Genomic DNA, 18358 nt, shown 5'->3' with positions numbered 1-18358 from the left:
CATGATCCTTACACCCTGGGATGATGGCATGACTCTGTACTATTGTGTTGGGTGTGAAGGACTCTGCTCTGGGTGATGTTTCCTTGACAATTTGGGGGGCTGTGTTTGCAGGGAAGGTGCATGTCCAGACGTGACACCTGGACAGAGGGTAGTCCCATGTATGCTCCCAAGGCTCTCCCAGCTCATGCTTCTGCAGGCGTGGTGTCCACTTATTAATCCTGCTGCTTTGCCCGGCCAGGGGTGACCCAGCCCTCCTTTGTTGACCCAGGACTCTCCAAGGAAAGTAAATGGCTGGTAGTTAACTTGTAGTGAGTGGGAGAAGAGGCCTGAGCATCCTCACTGGTAGACAGACAATACCCGCAGCACTCCAAACACCCACCAGTTCCCTGTGTCTGTAAGACTGTGGGCTTGTTCTTCTAGGGTTGTCTGAACTAAAAACACGGCATGTTAAACAGTGTTCATGAAATAAAGCTAGGGTCACATCTGGGAAGAGAATAGTGGGAATCTGCAAACTGCCCCTTCAGCGGCTCTGCCACCCTTCTGCCTTTAAACTTCTTGTTAGCAGACATGCTGTTAGAAGAACAGAGCTTTCTTCTTTTGTTCTGTTTGGGCTCTGAGAGCAAGGTGTGAACTGTTGTGAGCTTGCCCATGGAGAAAGCCATGTGGAGTCCACCAGAGCCAGCCAGGGCTCGCTCACCCCACAGGAGAGACATCTTTGACCAGCTGTCCCCTCAAGCTGTGTCTGTCTACAGCTGTGAGAATGGTCTGGCTGGAGACCACAGGGGCCACCGGCTGAGTGCAACCCAGATGGGCCACAGAATTATGAGTGATAAAGCAATTGTTTTGTTCGCTTGTTTTTGCTCAGTGTTTTGCAGCAACGTGTAACTGACACACTGGGCTTACACATTTCAGTAGGCTGAGCATTTGAGCATCTTTATTCTTTTCTGGTCATGACAAGTCCGAGGATTCCAAGGCTTACCTTGCCTTGGGATAGTTTAGCTAGCTATGATTTGTTCTATTTTGAGGCACACAAAACAGACATTCTTTTCAATAAATGGTATCCTAGGTTGAACAGACTCCTTCAGGAGTCTCCAAAGCATTTTTTTTTCCAGCAAGATTCTATTTCATGTTATTATTTTAAAAGTTCCTTAATGGCTCAGAAGGTAAAGGTGCTTACCACAAAGCCTTATGCCCTGAATTGGATCCCCAGAATCCACTTGATTGAAGGAAAGAACCTACTCTGTGCTGTCCTCTGACCCCCACACATGTCCCAGGACACATGAACATCCCCACACATACACCACCCCAACATAAATAAATAAATGTAAAAGTTAAAAATCTTCATATATACTTTAAATGGGGATTTGAATTGTAACAAAATTTATTTTCCGTGAATGCCAAGGGCATTTACATTTAAAGTGTACTGTATTTAAAAATACATATTTCTGGAATACACATGTCCTTCGTGCTCAAGGACAACATATCTTTAGTTGTTTGCTTTGCTAGTGTTCAGACATTGTCTGTGGCAGTTAACACGGATTGTCAACTTGATAGGATCTAGATTCACCTAGAAGACAAGCCTCTGGGTGTATCTGTGAGGGATTCCCCAGACTGGGTTAATTGACATGCCCCCAACTACTAAACCAACAAGAAGAAAGGGAGCTGAGCAGATGTCTCATCCCTCTCTGCTTCCTGACTGGGTACAAAGTAGCCAGCTGTACAGCTCCAGCTCCTACTGCTAGACTGCTGCAGGACTAAGTACCCTCAAACTGTGAGCCAAAATAAACCCTTCTTCTAGAAGTCTCTTTACTCACTGTATAAGAACACTAGAAAAGTAACTAATATACCGTGTGTTGGCAGCCACGGCTCTTCCCAGGTGAAGTGGCCCCCAGCCTTTCTGCCTGACTTGGGTCTGTTCTGAGGCATCGCACACTCTGCCCTGTCTGAGCTACCTTTTCTCAACTTCTGATTCTTCCCAGGAAATAATAAAAGAGGCCTGGAATACTGCCAGTGCCTTAGCCCCAGGAAATGCCAGGGAAGAATACACAGACTGGTTAGAAGAAAAAATATTTTACACAATTAAGTAGTTGGCTGGAATTTCTGGTATCATGGATAAAACTGGTAAAGTGGGAGTCACTAGACAGATACAGTGTTTCAGGGACAACTTTTACAATAAACAGATTTACCAGGACAGAACGAATGGTGTTCATTAGCAACTATTTAATCAGAGTTGTTACAAAAGAGCCAGTCCTTCTGCTAGTGCCTTGCTAGGCCTCGGGGCCCAGGTGTGTGTGTGTGTGTGTGTGTGTAAATGTGGGCCTCAGCTGCACATAAAACACACCAAACATTGTTATTCCTTTGGTGGATTAATGAGGTAAGATAACCTGGGTCACCAGGCAGGAGCTGAGTGCTGCTGGGTGACACAGATTTGTCTTGACCTCATTGCTGGGATTTGTCTGTCATAGCTGACATGTGGATGGATACTAGTTAGGGTTCCATATGGGCTGGGGCAGAATGGCACTCCCAGAGCCATAGCTGTGGTTCTGTGAGTCTCTTGGCTGGTTGTGGTTTGTAAGACCCAACTCCAGAGGAGTGCCACATGAGGATGTGCAGGACCCACTGTCTGCTTCTCTGCTCCTAGCACCTGCTCATTCCCTCGGATATTGCCACACACCCACAAAGATGAGAACTGCAGCCACACTCTTTTTGAATGGATCTGGTGTGAGGTGCCAACCCCTAGCTTATAGATTTCTGCCCCTACAACCAATGCTAAGAGTCCTTTTGTCCCCCATCTCTGTGCTTCCTTTCTGATATTTTTCTCTCAGGTGCCAGACCTGCATTCTGAGGCCTGCAGAACAGTTCCCCTAGATATTCTGAAGACTTTTCCTAACTCAGCTTCCCCCAAAGTAACCCGAGGTCTTCTCCAGGACATGATAGGTGAACTACTGTCTACTCATGAGCCCACCCAAAAGGGAAGAGCCTCCAGACTTCTCTCATCTTTCTTCCAGTTCTGATGAAGCCCCTTCTTTATACCCACATCCATCTTCACAGACATGTCTGAGTCTGGACCCCTCTCTATAGGCCCTGTGGTGTCAATAGTTTATTATTATTCATTTTTCTTAAAATCTTGTATAAGTCCAGATTCTTAGGCATGTTAATCAGGCTGCATGAGCTGATCCTGACATGTATTATGTCTGTGGCTTCCATCTTCACAGTTTGCCATGTATTTGTGATCCATTCACTTAACACGAAGTTTTTTTTTTTTTTTGCACTTTTTTTTGATGAGTCTTTAGCTTCACAGGCCTAACCTATCCTCAGAAGGCCACAGTTCAGGTAGAACTACTGGAATTTCCTGTCACTCTTATGGGTGTTCTACATGTGGCCAACCTGGAACGGATTCCCATGCAGCTGTCTTTGCAGCATCTCAGAATGTCTTTCCTGTCTCTGTCATATCTCCTCCCTGTGTTTGGGATTGGCAGTTACTGTGGGCATCTGTAATGTCTATCAGATTGTCCCATTCTGAGTTTACATTCATCAGTTCCATTTGGTGCAAAACTTCTCCTGGGAGGCTTGCTGGCCCCTGAGTTTTGAGAAGAAACCTGTTTGGATCAGAGCAAAGAAGCCTAAGAGGCAGAATGCCCTCTGGTGGAGATTTGGCTGTAACTAGGTTAACTACGTGAAGCACCTGTCCTGGGGGAAGGTCAGAGCCTAGCAGTGGAAGCCCAAAGAAGTCCACAGTGCTTTGCACTGTCTCCCTGCTTTGCACTGCCTGTCCCTGGTGCTCGGACCCAGCAGATCCTTCAGGAGGGTTTAGCAGGCTGTGGTTGCCAGTGGCCCCAGACGTCAAGCTTTGAGCACTCCCTGGCTAGTGACTCCATCTGGGTTTCAGTTCTGTCAGCTACTTTTCTCATTACTATGGCAAAATACTGGTGAAAAAAAAAACCCAACCAAACAAAAAAAACTGAGATGGTTTCTTCTGACTCTCGTTTTGAAGAAATGTATAAGTGAAGTAGGGAGGGTGAAGAGGTCATAGCAGCAGGGTCATGAGGCAGCTGGTCACACTGTGTGCGTGCATAGTCAGGAAACAAGAGAGACAAACACTGGTCCTTTTCATTTTTCTTTTTATTCAGTCCAGGACCCCAACCCACAGAGTGGTGATGCCCGCATTTAAGGACAGGTTTCTTACCTCAGTTAACCCAATCTAGCAGCTCCCTCACAGAGACGGCCAGAGGTTTGTCTCCTAGTTGATTTTGGGTGAATCAACCCTACTTTGCATCAGAGGGTGAGCTGTGTGAGGGAGTGTGCTGCCTGCCATCAGTTAAAGTATCAGTGTAGTGAGTGATCAGTGTTTGGAGTTTTGATTCCCAACTTTGCTTGGAGGGCACAGCCAGCTGGCAAGAGCCTTGGTATGCAGATTCCAGTTTGATGCTCTTGGTTTGGAAGCTGATTGAATGGTGTGCGCCCTTGTGCTTCCCTTCTGCGTCCCCTCAGGGATGTGCTGCCGGCTTGGGAACTGCTTTCAGAGAGAATTATGCCTCTTCTCAAGCCCTGGTTCTCCTGAGGTGCATACCAACACTCGCCATGTTTCCTGGGCTCCTGCATCTTTTCCTGCTCCTGCTTTCAGGTCATCTACAATGCAGCAGATGCCTCTCTACCTCCGGGGTCAATCACTGTCCCACCAGGACTCTCTGCTGAGCCCCACTTATGAAATACTTTCAAGACCTTACTCTGTAGGCAACATTCAGTATTTCCTTGACTCCCAGAAGATATTTATTACTCCTCATATTTTGTAAATATTCATTAAAAATTTAAGACTTAAAACTTACTTTCTGTTGATGGCTAAAAGAACAAATTCCCTGGATATCTTAAGAGAGAGACAAAGTTGCTTGCTTGTTAGCCTGAAATATTTTCAAAATACATACATGAAAAGAAAAGTGTTTGTTGACCTAGATTCGAGGCCCTAGAATCTCCGTGCAGTTAAGCTAGCTGGCATCTTGATAGCCAGTGGAGCGTGAGATGTCTGCATCTGACCCCTCTGTCTCATGATTTGCATTATTTATGAGCTCTCTTCCATGCTTCTTTCATGGCATTGTGTGCCTGGAAAGTCTGGAGGCCTTAAATGGAGCAGTATGTTTCTGAGGAGTCTATAACCTGTTTCCACTCATTGTTGGGGAAAAGAAGGAGCTGAAAATCCCAAGAATGAAGTCTTTTGGAACCACACCATCCAGATATGAGACCCAAGTGACCTCAGGAGCCAGGCTGGTACCCACATCCTCCTGCCTGTGTTGTCACTATGGTGGTGGTGGTGGGGGGTCTGTGAGTTCACACGGTCAAATTTCTAGCCAGCTACCCCAAACCAGCTTTCATTTTTGAAGTTTTATTTATGTTACCAGTGTTTTGTCTACATATGGGTACATAGGAACATACCTGATGTCTGCAGAGGCCAGAAGAGGGTGTCAGATACCCTGGGATTGGAGTTCCAAATGGTTGCAAACCACTGTGTTGGTGCTGGGAATTAAAATTAGGTCTGCTGGAAGAGAAGCCAGTGCTCTTAACCACTGAGCCACCTCTTTAGCTTCTAGAACTAGCTTTCTTTTTTTGGTCATGGCCTCTTTCTCTTTAATTGTTAGTGTTACATACATGTATAAATGCACAAATATAGAAATACAGTCTACTGAGTTCATTTAGTGTTATTGATATATGGTTTCAGGGCTAACTACTTGGAACTGGATAACCATTTAGGGGCTTCATACCTGGAGATGACTAATTCTCCCTCTCTCAGAAGTCCTTAGTTGCCAATAGTTCTTTGTATAGGGGTGGAGTTCGGTGAGATTCCTTCCTTCCATATTAGCTTGTCTGTTGGTGGTGTTATTGCTCCAGTCTTGTTAGCCATATTGCTGAGGTATCATGGGTGTGTTTTCCCTGTCATTTATAGAAGAAACAGCTTCACAGCAGATGTCTTAGTCCTCTGGCTTTTACAACCCTCCCACCACTCCTGTCTGAGATTTTTCCAGAGCCTTAGCATAAGTTGCTCTGTATATTCATCCCATTTATCACGGGGTACTGATCATGTACCCCACTGTCAGTTGTTCTCTGCATTTTGACCAGTGGTGTTTTCTGTATGGTCTCTGTCTGCTGCCAAGAGAAGCTCTGATGAAGTGTGAGAGCTATATTTACCTGTGGATAGAAGGATACCTATTTAGAATGCAGCCAGGAATTATGTTGATTTGGTAATGTGATGGTAGCAAGTTCTTCTTTAAGATTCATGAACTCACTATCCCTGGATATTTGGGTTGGTTTCCAGCACCAGGTATGATTTCCTCCCCTCCTAAGTGAGCCTTAAGTCCAATTAGGGAGCTGTTGGTTACCAGGAAGATATGAGTGTCACCTTTAGGGATATCTTGTCATGCTGGCCATGAACTGGGCTTTCTTAAATGATGCCAGAATGCCAAGAGTTGCATATACCCCCTGAATATATCACTACCACCAAAACTTCCGTTGTTCAGATTCAGACCCAAGGTGGACTTCTTGTTGCAGATTTCCCTTTACCTCATATTCTGATGATATTTTACAAATCTCCTTTCCTTGCTTGACAACTTCAGAAATCACATTTTCAAGTGGACTCTCGGAGTAACAAAACACCCAAGACTGTTTCATCCTGGTCTCAAATGTCATACCTGCATTCTTGCTGCTTAGGCTTCAAACTACGGCGGTAATAGCTTCTGTATTTCCCCCTCATATGGTCCATTCCTTTATGTCACACATACTTGTTGAGCAGTTGTTTTATGGTAGACACAGAGCTCAAAAGCAGGGAAGTGAAACTGAACTGCTAATGTCTACAGGGGTGAAAGAACAGAAGTCTTGTGACCACCATGGATCTAGGCTTGGGCTTTTTAAAATGGGTCCCAGGCTGGTGAGATGGTTCAGTAGGTAAAAGCACTTGCTATGCAAGCCTGACAACCCGAATGGATCTCTGGGGTCCACATAAAGGGCAGGGAGAGAGCTGACTCCACAAAGCTGTCCTCTGGCCTCCACATGGCATGTGTGTTCCACTTGTCCATATCACACACACACACAGACACACACAGACACACACACAGACACAGACACACACACACACACACACACACACACACACACACACACACACACACGGCGGCACAACCTCTCCTCCCCGCCACCAGTAAATAATTACATTCAAAAAGAAAAATGTCCTGGAAAAACTGACTCTTGAGCAATGTAGTCTAAGTGCCCAGCTGCTGGAGGGTGGAGGGTTTCCACCCCCTCCCCCTGAGACTGAGACAACGCTATCCACATTGTCGATGTACCCAGGGCCCAGAATCTGCCTGTCTGGTGCAGGTTTTCTCTACCTATCTTTGACCCTTCATCATAGGTTGAGGCCTAGTGATTTCAGACCTGTTATGAGCTAGTCCTGCAGATGTAAGATCACTGCCTGAACAGAGTCGAGATTGGGACAGCCCCCTGCTGGCTTTCATATTGCAATAGGACTAGATTCAGAATCAGTCCAGCAGAAAGCCACTAAAACACTTTTATCTTTCCTTTGAAAAGTTTCCAAGTAAACTGTTAAGAAAGGATGGAGCCATGGCAAGCTGAGGACCCGCACAATCCCCTGACTTGCTCAGAGTACTAGAGGGGACCATCTTCTTACAAGTCATGAAAGCCGAAGCTCATCAAAACTTTTCCATTAGTCTTCCATACAACAGAGCAAGGAAAGCTTTGGTCCTCCTGCAGCATGGACTCTTTCCAGGTTGGTAAGGCAGTGGGTCTGGGAAGCCTGGCTCTGCTGCCTGCTGGCTGTGGTTGTAAGAAAATCTGTGAAACACTCAGGTTACTTTCTGGTGTGTGGAGTGGAATGTGTGTGCTGGGTTCTGTCCTGAGAGGTGAGGATGTCTGCTTTTGGACATCCTGACCAGGTTCAGCACTCAACAAACACAGCTCCCTTTTTGGCACAGACTTTCTGGCATGCTCCTGATGAGACTGTATATCTTATCATAGCCAAATAAGATATGTTTCCATTCTTTCCACACCACCTGCTTCATTTCTGAAATTGCTGTGTTTCTGTTTTGGAACAGATATATTTTCAGTGGGGAAAATGAGCACTTTTACGATGTGCTGCGGGGGAGGGTTGGCCTACCCGTGGCCTACCCGTGATGGTGAGAGATGCCTCGCTGGAGAGCTGGTGCATCCAGACAACAGCTTTCAGGAGCGGGCCTGCCGATGACTGCGCACTCTCGTTCCACTGGTGTCTCTGTGCCTCATCAAGCTTTCTGACTTCCAAGTGGGTGTTGTCACAACTATTTTACCCAGGAAGTGCCCTGTTCTCAGCATTAGCTTGTGGACGTGACTGTCCAGTAGTGAATGGTTTTGTGGGGCTTAGACTATTGCATGTGTGAGTCCCAGGACTCCTTATTCCTCTGTGTACATGTAGTTGTGTGACCTTACTTCTGACTTCACTAGGTCGCCATGGCCAGGCCTTGGCCTCGGAGCTTCTTTTCTACCATGTAGGGCATGTTTGACTTTCATAAAGATATCAGCTCACTCCTGGTTCAGACCTCCGAAGTACAAGAAAACCTGCTGGCAGGGAAGCCTGCTCCCGGGAGCTTGTCATTTCCTTTACCCCATCATACTTGGGGGGAAATGAACAAAGGATTGATAATTATGCTGTGTTTAGTCAGAATTCCAAGCTACAAGGCCCATGATAACAAGGATGCTGTCTGAATCTCTATCTAAGCACACACCACTGGGTGGGCAGGCACCAGTGGGTAGCAGGAAGGTTGGAAAGTGTGTTAATTAGGGTTTCTATTGCCGTGAAGAGACACCATGACCACAGCAACTCTTATGAAAGAAAACATTTAATTGGGTGGCCTACAGTTCAGAGGTTCAGCCCATTATCATTGTGGTGGGACATGGCAGTGTGCAGGCAGACGTGGTGCTGGAGAAGGAGCCAAGAGTTCTACATTTGGATCAGCAGCCAGAAGGAAGAGAGAGACATTGGGCCCTGCTCAAGCACTTAAAACCTCAAAGCCCACCCCCAGTGACACACTTCCTCCAAAAAGGCCACACTTCCTAATTCTTGTCAAGTAGAGCTACTCCCTAATGACAAAGCATTCAAACATATGAGCTATGGGGCCATTCCTGTTCAAACCACCATGGAAATCTATTTCATAAACCACGCATGGAGAGAGTTCCTGAGACACCTGCTCCTCTGGGCTGACTACACTCAGTTTCAGAGCCTATGCGGTCTGGCTTTGATTATCTCTTACATGAGGGAGACTTTCTGAGTGAGGTGGCCCATAATGAAGAGAAGCACCCCACTGTCTCTGCAGGCCCTGACTGACAGCCTTTGCCTAGCAACTTTTCTGTGTTTTTGGTTCATTTCTATTCTTTCTAAAGAGGCCCTTTGTTTCCTCACCAAGCTTTCTGATTCATCAGTGACCCCAGGTGTTGGCTCCTGTCCTGCTAAGGTCTTGGCTGTCTCTGGATGGTCTGCTTTGATAGTGTAAATGGTGTACTGTATAGAGTGACATACTCAGGAAGCTGAGAAGGCAGCTTCTGGTTTACTTCTTACAGAAAAACTTTGTCTCGCCAACCTTGTTAAGTAATAAAGCTTCCTCTCAGGGTCAGAAAAGAGAAGCATGGAGATGGAATTCAGGTGAAGTATTCTCTTTACCTCCTGATCCTCATGAGATGCCCTACTTTCTCCAGTGAACCGCTTGCTACATAGCACCCTTTCCTCTGGCTCTTAGATCCATTTTGCTCCATCCTGTGCTGTACCTTGAGCCTTAGGGGGTGGGGAGTGAGACATATATCTGATTATTTTCTTCCATTCATGGCTAAGCATAGGGCCACCATGCCCCAGCACCAATCATTTAGCCTTAGGAGCTTAACACATTGAGATTCTGCAGTATAACTCTCATTGCAAAAAGAAATTTCCTTCCGTAATGCTGACACCAGCAGTAATCTATGTGCAGAAGCACAGTGTTCAGAAGGCAATTTGACAAACACATCACATCTATCTAATAAAACAACAGTTGTGGACTTTCCAGTGGATCCTATGACCTCACCAGCCATGGGCTCTTACCCTGGCTTATAGTACCAGATGTGAGTTCCCTCGTCTTGAGCCAGCCCTAAATTCAATTGGAAAGCAGTTGGTTGTAGCGATTATACTCATGCCACTGTTATTCCAGTGGGCACATACCATGTTAGTACTGCAGCCTTTAGGGTTCATGTCTAGCAGGACTTCCAGCAGCCCACATTGTGCCTCCCAGCACTGAAAGCCAGGAAGATACCAGGGAAAGGTCTAACAGCTGTCAGTTAGGAAATAAACATAAAAAACAGTATTTACAGTGAAGAAATCAACATTGTGATTTAAGATGATTTAACCATGCTCTAACAATCCTTAACTTCTGCCTCAGTGCCTCAGGAGGAAATAAGAGCTAAAATGTCACATCAGTGGGAGCTCCTGGGAGTGTTATTGAATTTGGAGAGTCACAGCCTGTGCCCCAAGCCAGGTTTCACCACTGGTCTTCAATAAGCCAATTTTATAGTCAAGTTAATAGTGGAAAGTGGAAAAGATTTATTCAGTGTGATCACATTGGGGAGAGGGACAAAGAGACACATTGAACCCCTCAAATCCATCTTCAGGATCTGAAGTGAGATTAAAGTTTCAATAGAGGGCCTGGAGACTGCACATCTAAGCAGTCCCAGTCAAGGAGTGGTCCCTTCCCACCACTGACCCATTGTTGCTGGGCTTCAGTCTCATCCTGCAGGTGGTCTGACAGGTTGTTAGAATTGTGTGAAGTATCTTTCCGGGAGACAAGTTCACGAGGACTTCTCTTGTCAGTGAGCTGGAGGCATCTGGAATGAGTTGGTTCACTTCCGTGGATGTGCATCATGAAACAGGTGTCCCTGCTACCTCCCCACCATGAGCTGTGAGTGGCAGAGTCTCTGCTGTTGGTCTCCTGTTGAAACTAGCCAATCAGCTTATTTCTGGATGCTGTGTGTGTGTGTGTGTGTGTGTGTGTGTGTGTGTGTGTGGTGTGTGTGTGTGTTTTGAGACAGAATATTACTTTGTAGTCCAGGCAGGCTTGAACTCATCACAACCCTCCTGCCTCAGCTTCTTGGGAGTATTCTTGCACCACACATATAAAACACATACATATACCATACATACCAAAGGCCAACCAACCAATAACAACAACCAAAAAGCAAAGACAGGAAGGGAGTTCAGCAAACTGGGCCTCACAGAACCTTGACTAGCCAGTTCTCTGTGTTAGCAATGCAAACAGGAATAGTGAGAAGAAGGGAAAGGCTTCTGCTGGGCCATTTTCTGTTGTTATGGTACTGGAGCATCTGCAGAGACCCACAGTATTCTGTAGTTTCCTAGAACTGCAGAGTCTGTGACTTCATTCTTGTGACATTTTAAATCTTCATCATTTCTGAAAGGTGGCATGAGGATGGCAGAGATCTGGCACCTCACCAGTTCTCTGGCTGCTGGGGAGTCACATTAAGCAGCCTGTCCTAGACCTTCCTTGCCTCTTTCTGCCAGGCACATCAGCTGTAGCTTCCTTGTCTTCCATGAATAGCAGCTTGTGCTTCTCTTCCTGTCTGCATGTTTGGTATGTCTGGGAGTGAGTCCTCAGAGATCTGCCCTCCTTACTCTTAGTCCTTGGTCAATGATGGCCTCGTGGAGAGGTGACATGAATACCAGACCAGGGTCAGTGAAGCTGGCTGGCTGAATATGCTTGATTGGTGGTGGTGGTGGTGGTGGTGGTGGTGGTGGTGTCCCTGTGTGTCTATTTCTTATCTCAAGAGGCTATAATTTATAGGGAGAGCCATAGTATCCTGAAGACTAGTACCCACTACCCTATCTGGGTACAGGTGGTCAGGACTGATACATGTACACCCTCCCATTTTTCTTGTTTGGCCCATGACACAGCTAAAATATTATGAAGATATTTTTAAAATTTTATTTTAAATGATTTTGCATTTTAAAAATTTTGGCACAGTTTCTAGTTTCCAGTCACTTCTGGTGAATGAAGAATTGACTTTCTGATGTAATAATAGATGCCTTCCATCTTTGAAAATCATGAGAACAATTTTGGCTCTATAGTGTCTGAGATGGTGCCTGGCTGCTGCCATGAGGAGAACCAAGGGAACCAGGGCGAGCTGCTATGGCACCATCCTGACAGGGAGTGGGGCGACACCCGGGCTTGGAAGAGAGAAGCACATTCTACATATTTCCTTTCTCTTGAGAAGTTTCAGAAATAACTTCTTCCAGTTACTGCCCTTCAGGCTTGGGTGTCTGTCTGAAGACTGGATTGTGGTGGTATTGTATTCCCCAAAATATTGTGTACCTTAATAAACTTATCTGGGGTCAGAGAACAGAAAAGCCACTAGATACTTACGATAGGCAGTGGTAGCACACGCCTTTAATCCTAGCATTCCAGAGGCAGAGATCCATGTCTTCAAGGATACAGCCAAGCATGGTGACTCATGCCTTTAATCCCAGAAAGTGAGCCTTTAATCTCAGGGAGTGGTGGTAGAAGGCAGAAAGATATATAAGACATGAGGACCAGAAACTAGCAGCTTTTGGCTGGTTAAGCTTTCAGGCTTTCTAGCAGCAGTTCAGCTGAGATCCATTTGGATATGAGGACACAGAGACTTCCATTCTGAGGAAACAAGACCAGCTGAGAAGTTGGCCAGGTGAGGTTAGCCGTGGCTTGTTCTGTCTCTCTGATCTTCCAGCGTTCAACCCAATACCTGGCCTCAGGTTTGATTTTATTAATAAGAACTTTTAAGATTCCTGCTACACTGGATGATGGTGCTGGGAATCAGCAGAGACTGAACAAAGCTGGGCAAGCAGGTGCTGTGATAAGAAGCACAGGTACGTCTTGGACACACGTACTTCAGAGGGTGTTCGGACACCAGCCTGGAGTACATCAGCATCCGCACCCTGTGTCGGCGTCCCCTAAGGTGGGGGAGCCTCTGCCTTCAGAGGGAGTCTCAAGTCCGCTGTGTCTTAGGTGACTGCAGTACCAACTGGTACAGAGTGTCACCATCCACTCTCCCTCTCCAAATTCCTGACGATGAGCAGCATTCTGTGAGTCTCACGGCTGCTCCATGATGGGACCTTATCATCACCCTTCCTGGATTCAAGCTCTTTGGACCAAAGACCAGATTTCTCTAGAGCCCTGGATATAGTGCTGGACAAGACACACTGTTCTCTGGGTGCATGCTGTTGGTGAAAAGGTCATGGAAGATGTATCCCTGGGTCTCTGGGGTTACATGTGGGAAGTTACCTGCTTGGGAAGGGTTGTTGATCCTAATGCCAGGACCAGAGACTTATGTTTACCTAGCATCCAGCTATCAAGGAAAATCAAGACAACATGGCAAGTCATAGGCCACAAAGCAGATAGCTTGTGAACTTACTGATTATTCAATGAATTCTGAGGTTGTCAAAAGACACACAAGTATTCCTATGCTTCTGACATAACATGCTCAGGACAACAGGGCTTCATAGATCTTCTCTTCTTACAGCCAAACCCTCCAGCTGGATCGAGCACTGGACCATTTTGGTCTGGGGGTGAGCTGTGATGTGTTGGAGACAAGAAGGGCTGTGGCTTCAATAGGCAAATGGCACATTTAAACTGCTTCCAGATGTGTGTGGTTGGATTTTATTACATACTTACATTCCTTCCTGCTGTCCCTCATGAGTCCCAAACCCTCACAAGTCTCTATCACACAGGAAAGGTCACACACTGCTGCTTTCCACTTACTGAGAATTTCTGTCCTCTGTGGCCAGCTGAGTGCTAGAGTGTAAGAAAACAGGACACACGACAGGGGGAAGAGTTTGGGTGATGATGGAGTAGGTGAGAGGTCCTGGAAAGAACTAGGGTTTATATCCAAGTATGAAAAGCCGATATTTTGAAGGAGAAAAATCTAGACCAATTGCACAAAAGCAATCTCCTCTGAGTACAAATGTCACCAGAGTATTAAAAAGATGTTTTTATAGAGACCACTTGGTCCTGCCCAACTCTGTAAGGCTACCTACTTCTCTGGGTTTGTAAGGAGCTCAAACTTCCTTCAGATAAAAATGCAAACTCTTCGATAGCATTGAAAATTGTCCCAACCCTTTTCTCCTTTCTCGTTTAAGAGACTTGTTCTTTAGGAGTTGTTAACAGCATAGGAACTCGTTGCAATTTTGTGTAATAAGACTTTGGTGCCTATGCCTTTTGGTATAGAACACTTTATCCTCAGGCATCTGGCTGCTGCCAGGAGAGTGGGAGACTCTTTACATGGAAAGCAAAGTTTAGAGGGAGACATCTGTGCGATGGACATTGGTGCCAAATTATGTAGGTTTTTGTTGTTGCTGTTTTGTTTTGTTGAGACAGGATCTCACTATGTAGCTTTGGAATTCAATATGTAGACCAGGATGGCCTTGAACTCATAGAGAGCCTCCTGCCTCTGCCTCCAGAGTGCTGAGATTGAAGGCATGCACCACTGTGCTCAGCTTTTGGTAGCAAATGTGTAAAGAAAGCCCCTGACATGAGAAAGCCAAACATACCAGTGCAGATGTGACACCAGGAGCAAAGAGGAAAGAGGAAGGAGGGTTTGAGAGAATGGTACAGGGACAACATGAGCAAGTTCCCACAAAGGACCAGTGCGGACTAGAAAGGACTCTGGGGAAAAAAACCCCATAACCTACAAAGTGAAAAGTTCAGTAATAATTAGGAAATAACACCAGGAAACACCCTGAAAAGCAGACTAAAGTTTAAAAATAATTTCACAGTTCCAACACCCGACTTTTGGGAATCATGGGAATCAGAAAGAGAAAATGGGGGTGGGGGGAGTTACTGAAGAATTGTAAGAAAATTTCCAGAATTAAAGGACAGAAGTCTCCTGATTCACTATACTCACCAAATGCTCAGGAGATGAATGAAAAGGTCCCAGGAAAGGGCACAGAACACCAAGCAATGAGACAATCTTCAAGGTCTGGGGGAGGTAGGAGGAAAATAAGACAAATCATCAATTATCAAGGTTCAACTGTAGATTAAAGTTATTTTAGGGCTCAGGAGATGGCTCACTTGGTAAAGTGTTTGCCATGCAACTGTGAGGACCTGAGTTGGATTCCCAGAATCCATGTGTAAAAGCCAGGTATGATAGTAATGGCTTCCTACTGTTTCCTAGCCAGCTGTCACCCAGGTTAACTGAATTAATGAGCTCCAGATCAATGACAGATCCTGTCTCAACAAAACAAAATGGATGGTTCCTAAGGAATGAAACTCAAGGTTGACCTCTGCCTCCACATACATATATGTACAAAACCCCACTGTGTACCCCTTCACATGAACATGCAAACACACAAACACACACACACATACATCTGTATACACACATACATACATATACATCTATATACACATATACATCTATATACAAACATACATACATATACATCTATATACATATATATATGTAAAATGTTCATACACTCAAGTCATTTTATATATTTGTAATCTCAGGTAACATTTCCTCTGAGGTACCCTGATGCTGTAGAAAAGTTGCTTGAGGAAATACCCAAGAAAAACAAGACTGTAAATCAAAAAGAGAGAAGCATAAGTTTGGGGAATAATGTCACCCATTATATTTCTGGACAAAGACAAGGCAATGCTCTGAGTGAGTGGCAGAGCAAATTGAGAACCCAGGTGCTCCTGGGAATAAAAAAAAGGGCCTGTAAGGTGTCTAAAGCACGGCTATGATAAAGTTTAATGGAAGGGTTAATATCCATACACAATCGTGTTTTAAGGCTATTGTGGATATGTGACCAAGGCCTGTGCATGTGGCTGAGTCAGCAAGGTTGATCTCTTCTGTGTATGACACTTCCCATTGATTGGTGTTTTAATAAGGGACACATTTCATGTTCTGTATGAGCATGTTCCCTTCAAGAGCCATAGACCATCTAACAAAACCCCAACATCAGGCATAATAATCCTTCTTTGGAGTTGCTGGTCAGGGTTGTCCAGGAGACTCCCAAAACATTATAGGCTGTTGCCATTACCCTTGGTTGTCTTCCAGAGTTGGAAGGTAAGTTGCTATTGCAGAAGAACACCATGCACTTCAGATACATGGTCCATAGCTCCCTGAGCTGGAAGTGACCCGAAAATTTCTTCCCTGAGGACTAGCTTTTGTGGACCAGGTGCCTTACAAGGTCCTACACAGCTATGATGTCTATGAACCACAACAATGACCAGCATGGCATGATAACCCTAAGGGTGTAGCAGAAGCACACATACTTTGTTGGTAACCAACAGCTCTCTAATTGGACTTAAGATTCACTCCTTAAGAGGAAGATCATGCCTGGTGCAGGAAACCCAGCCATCCACCCAGGACTAGTGAATTTATAGATCTTGGGGGAGAATCTACAGTGGACACTTTATGGAACCAGCACAATCTGTATCTACATTCTAAATAATTGTTCTTCTAAAGCCACAGGTAAGTGTAGTTTTTACCCCTCATCAAAGAAACTTCTCGTTGAAACAGATGGAGACTCTTATATAAAACCATAACCAATCAAAATGCAGAATTGTAGAGCCCATTCCAAAAGGGCACATGTAAAATACAACTCTTGATCCAAAGCTCAGAGATCACCATGGAAGAGGGAGCAGAAAGACTGTAAGGGGCCTGAGAAATAAGAAGCTTGCTGTGAGATTGTGTCTCCTTGGAATGTCAGAAGCTACACCCATAAAGTCTTTCCAACATGACTGCCTAAACATGAATTGAACAAGGGCTACATCAATATGTATGCTAAGTTAATGGGGGAGATCCTGAGGCCTGGACCCTTACCCAAAAAACTACAGGTAACTAGGGAATGCTGGAAGAAGGAGAATAGTCTTCCTCAGGGAGGAGCACACTGATTGGTTATCTAATACCAAATGCTCAGCCCTGAAAACATGTACATACAAGTAGTATTATACAGACTGAGCAGATTATATTTAGGTATTTTGTGCGCACACACACACACACTTAATGAAAAAAAGAGGCCATAAATTTTAAAGGAGACTTATATGGGAGGGTTGAAAGTGAAGGGGAAATGATGTAATTATATTATAATCTCAAAAAATAATTAATAAACTGCAGAAAAACCACAGTGAAGGAGTCTCATATAGCCAATAGACAGTGATGATTACCTGGCAGGGTTGAGGCAAGCTCCTTTCTACCAAGACCATGGCATCTTGCTGTGACCTAAATAAGTTATGGGCTCTCATCAAAGGAGAAATTGGGTCTTAACAATGCTGTGCTTCCCAGGTTTGATGGATTCCTTATAATTTCTCTTGGGCTTGGACTTTTCAAGCTGCTTTTTGATTTGTATAGTGAGAAACACAAACATAAGAAATCCAAATGGGAGTGCCTGGATGGATCAAGAGTGAAGCTAAAATGCCATAGCCAAACAGTTCTCATCACTAAGAGCAGGATGCCTTGCGGAAGCCTCAAAGCCTTCATGGGTTCCCACAGACTTTGCCCTTGTAGGAAAGAGCCTGCAGAGATGGGCCATTGAGTTCTCTTGGGCTCCAAACCATGAGCTGTGAGAGCAAAGATGCAGAAAGAGTTAATTTTTGTTCTGCATGTGTCACAGTGAGGGTAGGTTTGCTTCGGGGCCACATGGCCCATGTATAGTCATGTCCCTCAAAGCTGCATCCAGATGATGCTATGAAGGCATTTGTGGATGTGACATTTTCTCCTGCAGGTTGACTTTAGTGAATTATATAGTCTCAGTAAACACAGGGCCTTGATCACCCCATGGAGAGAGCCTAAAAGAACACACTGGGATTTCCATGAAGAAATTGTTCGTTGTCTGGAACATAAAGACTCCACCTACTGGTCTGTCCTAATGGCCACCCTCAGGATGGCAACTGCAGAAGTCAATTAATCTGAAGCCAATCCTGAATCACTGTCTCTGTAGTTGACTGATTTACAGTGGTTATGAAAATGAATTAGTATGAAATTATCTTGTAGGTAGTGAGTGAGTAACTGGGAAGGATTATGTCTGTTTGGTGGTTTGAATTCTGTGGCTGATGCTGAAGGATTACGCACATCTTGTTGCTTTGCCTTGCTCTATAGAGCTAAAATTCAGAGATCTCTGTACATTTTTGAGGTCAATGGCTATGGAACAGCTGCTTCTGGGGGATCCAAAACCTGTGTTTGGGGCTAGGTTGCTCTCTGCTCAGTATGGTGCACTGACTGCTGTTGCTCCAACCTTGAGCACCAACCTCCTCTGACCTGGCCCCAGTCTGGAGGTATTCTGCAGATATACCTTAGATAAACGTGATCTGTGGGA

General features: G+C 45.1%; 1 protein-coding gene across 3 annotated transcripts in view; it reads left to right on the top strand.

Annotated features, from left to right (window-relative positions):
• The window catches only part of Dync2i1 (dynein 2 intermediate chain 1), a 120714-nt gene that overhangs the window by 86042 nt on the left and 16314 nt on the right, over positions 1-18358 (top strand). The window contains exon 22 of one of the 3 annotated variants that reach the window (XM_052739174.1): positions 12088-14788. The exons of 1 other annotated variant lie outside the window; for it this stretch is intronic. In XM_052739174.1, the coding sequence (XP_052595134.1) occupies positions 12088-12133 (46 nt within the window). In that variant the 3' untranslated portion in view covers positions 12134-14788. Of the gene's footprint in view, positions 1-8093; positions 11770-12087; positions 14789-18358 lie in introns of those variants that run through there. One more of the 3 variants, XM_052739172.1, reaches the window with a different exon arrangement.

Source organism: Peromyscus californicus, unplaced genomic scaffold, assembly GCF_007827085.1.
Source record: "Peromyscus californicus insignis strain IS unplaced genomic scaffold, ASM782708v3 Scaffold_15__1_contigs__length_86483966, whole genome shotgun sequence".
Lineage (NCBI taxonomy): Eukaryota > Metazoa > Chordata > Mammalia > Rodentia > Cricetidae > Peromyscus > Peromyscus californicus.
The sequence above is the reverse complement of the archived record's forward strand: the minus strand, read 5'-3'. Positions and strand labels throughout refer to the sequence as shown.